The sequence below is a fragment of the Pseudorca crassidens genome, chromosome 6, assembly GCF_039906515.1.
Source record: "Pseudorca crassidens isolate mPseCra1 chromosome 6, mPseCra1.hap1, whole genome shotgun sequence".
NCBI classification, from domain to species: domain Eukaryota; kingdom Metazoa; phylum Chordata; class Mammalia; order Artiodactyla; family Delphinidae; genus Pseudorca; species Pseudorca crassidens.
Window position 1 is genome coordinate 62,238,142 of NC_090301.1, and position 8,456 is coordinate 62,246,597.

At 42.0% G+C, this 8,456-nt stretch overlaps 1 protein-coding gene across 9 annotated transcripts in view; it reads right to left on the reverse strand.

The window, feature by feature from the left end:
• UBR3 (ubiquitin protein ligase E3 component n-recognin 3) overlaps positions 1 to 7,868 on the reverse strand; it is a 230,802-nt gene extending 222,934 nt beyond the window's left edge. For 3 of the 9 annotated variants that reach the window (XM_067741584.1, XM_067741585.1, XM_067741583.1), the window contains exons 1-2: positions 7,287 to 7,868; positions 4,571 to 4,669 (exon numbers count right to left, since the gene is read on the reverse strand). In XM_067741584.1, the coding sequence (XP_067597685.1) occupies positions 4,571 to 4,669; positions 7,287 to 7,834 (647 nt within the window). In that variant the 5' untranslated portion in view covers positions 7,835 to 7,868. The remainder of the gene's footprint in view (positions 1 to 4,570; positions 4,670 to 7,286) is intronic. The other 6 variants (XM_067741587.1, XM_067741586.1, XM_067741591.1 and 3 more) reach the window with 4 other exon arrangements.
• Positions 7,869 to 8,456: the final 588 nt, after the last annotated feature.

An 8,456-nucleotide genomic window follows, 5' to 3' on the forward strand; every position in this document is an offset into this window, starting at 1 on the left:
TTCCAGCTCAAGGAGAATCTTCTCCACTAAGTAGAATCTGTCTACCTTATTTCTAGTAAATTAGCAATGACAAAAAGTACAATGAACACAGAAAAGAGAACACAGATGTCTTTAACTCCTCTTCCTCCAAGCTCTCAGAACAGGACTATTGTACTCCTTTGTCTGAATTTGTGACTTGAGTTAGATGGATACTGCTGTAGAGAAAATTCCAGATTCATAGGAAAGAAAATTTCACAAGTAATCCATGTAAACACGTAGATAACATACTAAAACTCTGAATATGTGCAAAGAGAATATAAATAAAAGAGATAAATATGGCACAGGTCTTCATCATCAAATCTTTATTGAAAGTTTGTTACTTGTAGCGATATAAACTAGAAATGAAAAAAAACTGTTAATTCAGAAAATCAAATCCTGCAGTTTGGTTTCACACTGTACTTATGCTATAGAAGTGTTGTCCCTACACATGAGCTTCACAGTGAAGATAAAACTCACCACTGGACTTTGCAACATGAGACTTTGAGGACAGGAATATATACAGTGAGCTAAAAAAAAAATAACGAGAGGATGCCACTGCAAAGGAGATGATAAGGTTGGCAACATAGGTAGAGGCCACGTTGTGGAAAACACTGACGCCAGGCTAAGGGCGCCAGACTTTAGCTTATAAAAAATGGGAAGCCTTTTTTTTTTGGCTGCGCCAGGTCTCAGTTGCAGCCCGCGGACTGTTAGTTGCAGCATGCAGGATCTTTTTAGTTGCAGCATGGGGGCTTCTTAGTTGTGGCATGCTTGCGGGATCCAGTTCCCTGACCAGGGATCTAACCCGGGCCCCCTGCATTGGGAGCACAGAGTCTTACCCACTGGACCACGAAGCTATTTTAAGCAAAGCAGTCACATATGTAAAGCATAATTTTATATGAGTGAAGGTTAGACCGAACTGTGAGATTATTACAGGCAGGAAAACAGTAAATTATCCTGGAATAGGTTATGATGTGATGAAGGCTTGACCTAAGGTAACAGCAGAGAATGAAAAGAACAAATCTAAGAGAAAACAAAAGAACAGGTCTTGGTACCAAGCATGCAAGGAGAGGGAAGGGGAAGCATCAATAATGACACAAGGAGACACTATTAGATATCTACCCAAAATCCATTCCTCTGTTTTTCCCCAGACATGAGACAACAAAGACCAAATGTAAACAAACTAAGTGATGGAACAAAAGTTTATAAAAAGGCTGGGTCCCCAATAACACTAATAAGCTGCTGAACTAGTCCTGAGATGCAAAACAGTAAATCTCTTCAAGGTTTAAGCCACTAGTAGCTGGGATTTCTGACTGGGGGGAAAATGATACTAATTTAAAAAGAAACAAAGGGAATTCTCCAGCAGTCCAATGGTTAGGACTGTGCTTTCATGGCCAAAGGCCCAGGTTCAATCCCTTGTCAGGGAACTAAGATCCCACAAGCCTCACAGCACGGCAAAAAAAACTAAAATAAAATAATAAATAAATAAATAAATAGGAAAATAAAAAAGGAAAATCTACATGGAAGTATTTTGGAAAGCGATATAATTGATTCAATTTTAGACATGCTGACATTAAGGTAATGGGAGGGTATTCAAGTGGCCAAAAGTTCTCAAACTGGTGTGACTCAAAATAACAGCTTCCTAGATTTAACCAATGAAACTTAGATTATTCAAAGTTACAGATTTCTTTACTACAGGATTTCTTTAAGATGTTACACATTGCAGATAGTCAAGAAGATACGACGTGAAGTGTTTCCCAAATTTGCTTGGCCACAGTACACCCCTCTGTAGTAGAAAATCTCTGTAAAACATGTCTAGAGAAATAGATAAAGTATAGCTGATCCTTGAAACTTTAAGAATAGGGTATTCTAGGGACTTCCCTGGTGGTCCAGTGGTAAAGAATCTGCCTTCCAATGTGGGGGACATGGGTTCGATCCCTGGTCCGGGAACTAGGCCCGCACACCACAACTACTGAGCTCGCGCACTGCAACAGGAGTGCCCGCATGCCACAAACTACAGAGCCCATGGGCCCTGGAGCCCGTGCGCCACAACTAGAGAGAGAAAATCCACATGCCACAACTAGAGAGAAGCCGGCACGTCAACAAAGAGCCCGGGCCACAACGAAGGATCCCACGTGCCGCAGCTGAGACCAGACTCAGCCAAATTAATTAATTAATTAAAAAGAATAGAGTATTCTACAAAGAACTCACTAATACATGAAAAGATAATACAATTAGAATATCACCATTTTGCAGCCCCTAATAAAATAATAGATCTAGACAATGACAGTCGATAGCTGCAAAAATCTTTAACATGATAGGGAACTCCATGACAAAGGATTGGGCTGACAAACCTGAACCCACTGATCAACCTAACATTTACTAAAGAAAAGACAAGGAGACGTTCTGTGGCTCCAGCTATTATTCAACAGGAAGTATAAAACACCATGATAAAGTTTTCTTGCCCCCTCCCCAAAAAAAGGGAACCTAAAATTTGATCAAGACTCTAGATCCAACTACTAGTGTACAAGAAATAATGGGCAGAGGAACAAGTTACATATCACAGAGATGCAATCAGTAAAACCCAGAATGTCGGTTTCTTTAACTAATAAATTGCAAAGAAGGAAAAAAGAAGGGGGAGGGGGAGACTATAAATTAAGATTCTTAAGAGAAATAAAAACCAAATACAACATTAGGACATTGTTTGCATCCTACTCCTAAATTAACCCCAAGAAATCATTTATGAAACAAGTGGGAAAATCTGAATACTCACTTGCTATTTGAAGATATTAAAAAATCACTGTGAATATTTTAGGTACTATAATTGTGGTAACAGTACTGTAATTCTTTTGTGATAAAATACACATAACATAAAATTTATTATTTAACCATTTTTAAGTGGTATTAAGAACATTCACATTGTTGTGCAACCATCACCACCATCCAACTCAAGAACAGTTTTATCTTCCCAAACTGAATCTCTACCCATTAAACAATAACTCTCCATTCCCCCTTGCCCCCAGCCCCGGACAACCACCATTCTACGTTCTGTCTCTGTGAATGAGACTATTGCAGGTACTTCATATAAACAGAATCATACAACATTTGTCTTATTGTGTCAGGCTTATTTCACTTAGCATAAGGTTTTTAAGGTTCATCCATTTTGTAGCATGTGTCTGAATTTCATTTCTTGTAAAGGCTGAATAATATTCCATCTTATGAATATGCCACATTTTGTTTATCCATTCATCTGTCAGTGGACATTTGGGTTCAGTTTTATTTTTCAGGGTTCGTATCTTTTTACTGAGATACATACTTAAACATTTATAAACTGAATTATAAGATACCTGAGATTTGCTTCAAAATAGATAAAAAAGATATCACCTTTCACTTATCAGGTTAACAAAGATCAGAAAAACTGGTAACACCATATACATTGGCCAAGATGTGTGGAAACATGCTCATTCAAATACTGTTGGTAGGAGTGTAAATTAATCTCTTTGGAGGGCTCTATCAAAGTTTAAAATGCACATTTCCATTAACCAGATATAATATAACTTCTGATAATTTATCCTCACACATATACTCACACATACACAAAGAAGTGTATACAAGAATACTGACTACAATAAAGCTTATATTAAGCCCAAGACTGGAAACAATTTACATGTCTATCAGTAGGGAACTGACTGAAAAAAATTACAGTAAAATACAAAAATATGAAAATGCAATAGAATACAATTTAACTTTAAAAAAGAAAATAAAATGGTTCTATGTATACTAATAAGAGACAGAATCCAATAAGTACGTTCACAGGAAAAAAGCAAGATTCAGAAGAGTATAACACTGTTCAACCAGACATTCACTGCTTTGATTTCTGGCATTGCCACACACCAAATAACCTAAAAACTTCCTACAACACAACATCTAGAAATGCTGAGTAAATTATAACTAAAAGCTTTTAAATGTATAACTAAGCTCAAAAGTAAGGGAAATCTCTCACTGAGGTGTGGGATGGAGGAAAGAGGAACCTTTACTTTTTACTTTTCCACCTACTTTTATGTTATAACCAATAAGTATTACTTTTGAAATTAAAAAAGAAATCAGTCCTGAAGTACACTGAAAAAAGATGCTATAAATTTAGTAATTCATGCCACTCCCTGAATAACTAAAGCAATGTAATCTCAGGGCAAATTTTCAGGTATAACAGCTACTATTTTATCCAATTTAATTCAACATTTACTACTAAGTACAAGAGCCTTTGAAAAATAATAGCAAGATGAGGTTCCTATTTTTTAAGGAGTTTAGAATCTGTGAGGAAGAATAAGGAGGCAAAAGAAATCAATAATACATGATAGAACATGAAAATGGTCATCCTCTGCATCAAAATTTGAAAACTAAATGTTTAAAATTCCAATTTCTGGTTCGTAACATCAGAACCCCAAACCAGTCTGACATTAGTTTAGATTTTCCATTACTTTTTTTCTTTTTTTTCTCCATTACGTTTTTTGAACTCATCCATCCATTAATCATTTGTGACAATGACTGTACTTACATTAGTGGCAACATACAATTATTAATACAGTTTCTATAGGCTTTGTGATCTCTTCCCACAAATGAATTCTCAGTTGTTTTCTTCCTTTGATTCGTATACCTGTTAATAGGCCACATTTATTATATCAGTACTACTAATCAAAAATAACTGAATTCCCTGGTGGCACAGTGGTTAAGAATCTGCCTTCCAATGCAGGGGACACGGGTTCAAGCCCTGGTCCGGGAAGATCCCACATGCCGCGGAGCAACTAAGCCCATGCGCCACAACTACTGAGTCTGTGCTCTAGAGCCCGCGAGCCACAACTACTGAGCCCGTGTGCCACAACTATTGAAGTCCGCGTGCCTAGAGCCCATGCTCCGCAACGAGAAGCCACTGCAATGAGAAGCCCGCACACTGCAACCAAGAGTAGCCCCCGCTCGCTGCAACTAGAGAAAGCCCGTGCGCAGCAACGAAGACCCAACACAGCCAAAAAATAAACTAATTAATGAAAGAAAAAAAAAAGGAATGGTACTTGTAGAGGCAATAGAGAGAAGTACTGAACTGTGAGGCTCTGGAGCCAGCATGCCTAGCCAGCTACCTGTGTAATCCTGAGCAAGTTTCTTAAAACTCTGTGCCCCACATTCCTCTTCTGTACAATGGGGATAATAACAGTAACAATCTCAGAGTTACTGATTAAGTGAGTAAATGTAAAGCAGATTTTAATATTTGACCACTATTTTCCAAATAGATGAATAAAACTCCAAAATTTTAATAGCACTCTGTTGTTGAGGCTGGTGTGAAAGAGAGTCACATGTTCTGCTTACTCCTAAGCCTTTTGGGGGGCAATCTGGAAATCCCACTTTGAGAATTTATCCTACTGATATTCTTGCACAGGTACGCAAAGAGAGGTATATCAGTTTTTTATTTCATACTGAAACCAAAATGTCCATCAAAAGTGATGACTAAATAAAGAATGGCAAATTTATGACATGAAACACTATGCAGCAGATTGTTTTTTTTAATAGAGTGAGTACACTGATTTACTGACATGGAAAGATCTCAAATAAGTGAAAAATTCAAGATGTATACAACAGTGCACATGATAGGTTACCTTTTGCATAAAAAGAGGCTGAAATATCAAAATCCATATTCATCCTTGTTTCTTTTTGCACTAAGAGGAACTAGTAACAGTGTGAAGAAACTGGGCAGATGGGAGACAGGATGGGAGGGAAACTTCAAACTGTGTATCTTTTTATTTTTTTGCTTTTTTAGCTACATAAATATCTTACCTATTCGATTGTCAATTTTTACAGTATTTTTAAGTGTCAGGTATACACTTTAAGCTGGCAAATGTCAGCTGCAATTATTACTATTGTTGTTACTAGCAATAGCAGTATTATAAGTATTATTATCATTAACAAGCTCAAAACAGCTCCTTTCTGAAGCTTTTTTCTTACTCCCTCTGCACAGAGCCTTCTCTGACTCCCAGACTATTTAAGGAATTTATCATTTTCTACTCTAGTGTAAGCGGCTTAAGGAGCAGGTCAATGTCCTGTTCATTTTTAATATCCTAGGAGCCTTGCTTGTACCTAGTCGATACAAATATTCTGGAATAACAGTAACCTACAAGTACTCCAAAGAAAATAGTGACCATTTCTAACGGGATTAGACTCTATCATTAATTATAAGATCTGAAAACTGAAAAACTTGAATAACTGGATTTGCTAACATTCTTTCGGCTACTGACCAGCCAAAATCTCCTCTCTTTGACTAAGTTTTTCTTTCCCCGGGACTTCCCCAGACACTGACATCATGTCCCAAGCCAAGACACAACATGCATCAACTCTTTAACTCACTGCAATCTCTGAAATGTCTTTTGTCCTAAATCCCAACACCCTGGTACATCATCCCTATCGAAAAAGCATTTGAGTGTTTCCTTTTAGATAGAGGTTCACATATTAGTCAGTGCATAAAGTGCCCTTTTAACTGGAGAAGACCTAACACATGATTCGTAATTCGCTCAGTGTTTTGTTTGTGCTGGTATGGAAGGTATTCTATAATTGACTGCTCGCTCGGTAGCTCAATTCTAGATGTCATTCCAGCACACCAAATACTCCACTGACAGCTCAACAGTCACTTTTCATACAGGCCCCTCCCCTTCCCTCCTCCCTCAACCCCCATCAGCTCAAGAGCTCCTTCCCTCATACTGACACACTGACAGTTCAGAAGTCCCTTTCCACAAGCTGTCCTCCCCTGCAGCTGCAAGACCACCTCCCCGAGTCGCATCATCCAGCGACCCAATTCGGTCCCCAATATCATCCCTCTCCCAGCCAATCCAAATCACATCATCAGTCTCTTCCCAAGAAACAGGCAGCTTTAAAGCCTTTCCCAGCAAGTACGCAATTGACAGCTCGACAACAGATTCCCCGAGTATCCTCTCTTCTCTCCGCTCCTACCCCACGCACTGGCTCTTTTCTCTCAATCACTCGTTCGCCCTGGCTTCCCCGAAACTTCACAGCCTTGTTCCCTAAATACGCTCTCCGCTCTCCCCCTCCTCCCCATCCCCTTCACCGCTGACAGCTCAGTCACTTCCATCCCCATGTGGCTGCAACCTCCTGCCCCACTCCTTTCCCTTGACAGCTCTGGGTCGGCTCCAAGCTCCCCTCCCCAAGGCCTCCCCAGACCTCGGCCTGGGCCTCCCGCGGTGCCCCCCGCCCCGGAGGACAGCTCCACTCACCCACTCTCCCGCATCACGTTGCTGTCCCCGCAGTCGCAGGCACCGCCGGCCTGGCTGCGGAACATGTTGAAGTCGTGTCCGGTGTGGTCACCCTGGTGGAAGCACTCGGCGCACAGCGACATGCAGGGAGAGATGCCGCACGTCCGGCAGCGGTAGGCCACGAAGTTGGCTGTCCAGACCAGGCCGCAGAGCGCCGCGGGGTCGTAGGCCCGCACCGCCGCGCAGAACTCGTCGTAGCCTCCGCCGCCCGCCAGAAGGCACTTACACCACTCCAGGGCCTCCTCCTCGGCCGCCCCCGGACCGCCCCCGCCGCCGGCCGCCGCCGCCTCCTCGCCGTCTGCAGCCGCAGCCAGCGGCCGCTCGGCGCTCAGCACCCGCTCCAGCAGCGCCTGCAGCTCTTCGGCACCTGCGCGGTTGTCCGGCCGGCTGAGGGCCGCCTTCAGGTGCGCGGCGGTGGCCGCCTTGTCGAGGGCCAGCCCGGGCGCGGGCATCTCGGCTTGGGGTGGCTGCGGACCCCCGACGGCCGCCGCCGCCGCCGCCGCCGCCATGATGAGAGCTCAGAATTTGGAGAGTCCAGGGCCGGCGGCTCCTCCTGGGAGGGTGGGGGAATTGGCTGCTGCGATTGCTCGGCCCTCCCAACTCTCGCGATACCCCGGGGCTGCCGCGCACCTCTGCCTGTGTCCCCGCCCCTGCACACGCCCCCTCGCGCTGGGGTGCCTGCTTCCCGACCCTCTCGCTTGGGACGGACCTCCTGTTTCTTCCTCCGACCTCTTGGCTCTCAACTACAATTGAGAGCCACTAAAATAAGGGACCTGACTTTAAAATTATTTAATATGGAAAATCTTTAATATGGACCATTTTTCCTCTATTTACCTGGGCTGCAGGAATACAGACAGCATCTTTCAGCTGTTTTTTAGGCATCTGCATTTCGTTCTGAGATGTAGATCCCCACTGTTATCAAACCCTTAATTACGATTGAATTACTATTATTATTGAAAACCCCTCCTAATTTTTCGCCCTGTATCAGTTCTTACCCTCACAGCTATTACCAGTTTAATCTTCTAAAGTACATTTTTTAGAGGATTAAAATATATTCTTACTATCACTCTCCTGTTCAAAATCTTTAGTGGAAACAAAAGTCAAAAACTCCTTGAATCTTCTCTTAATGCC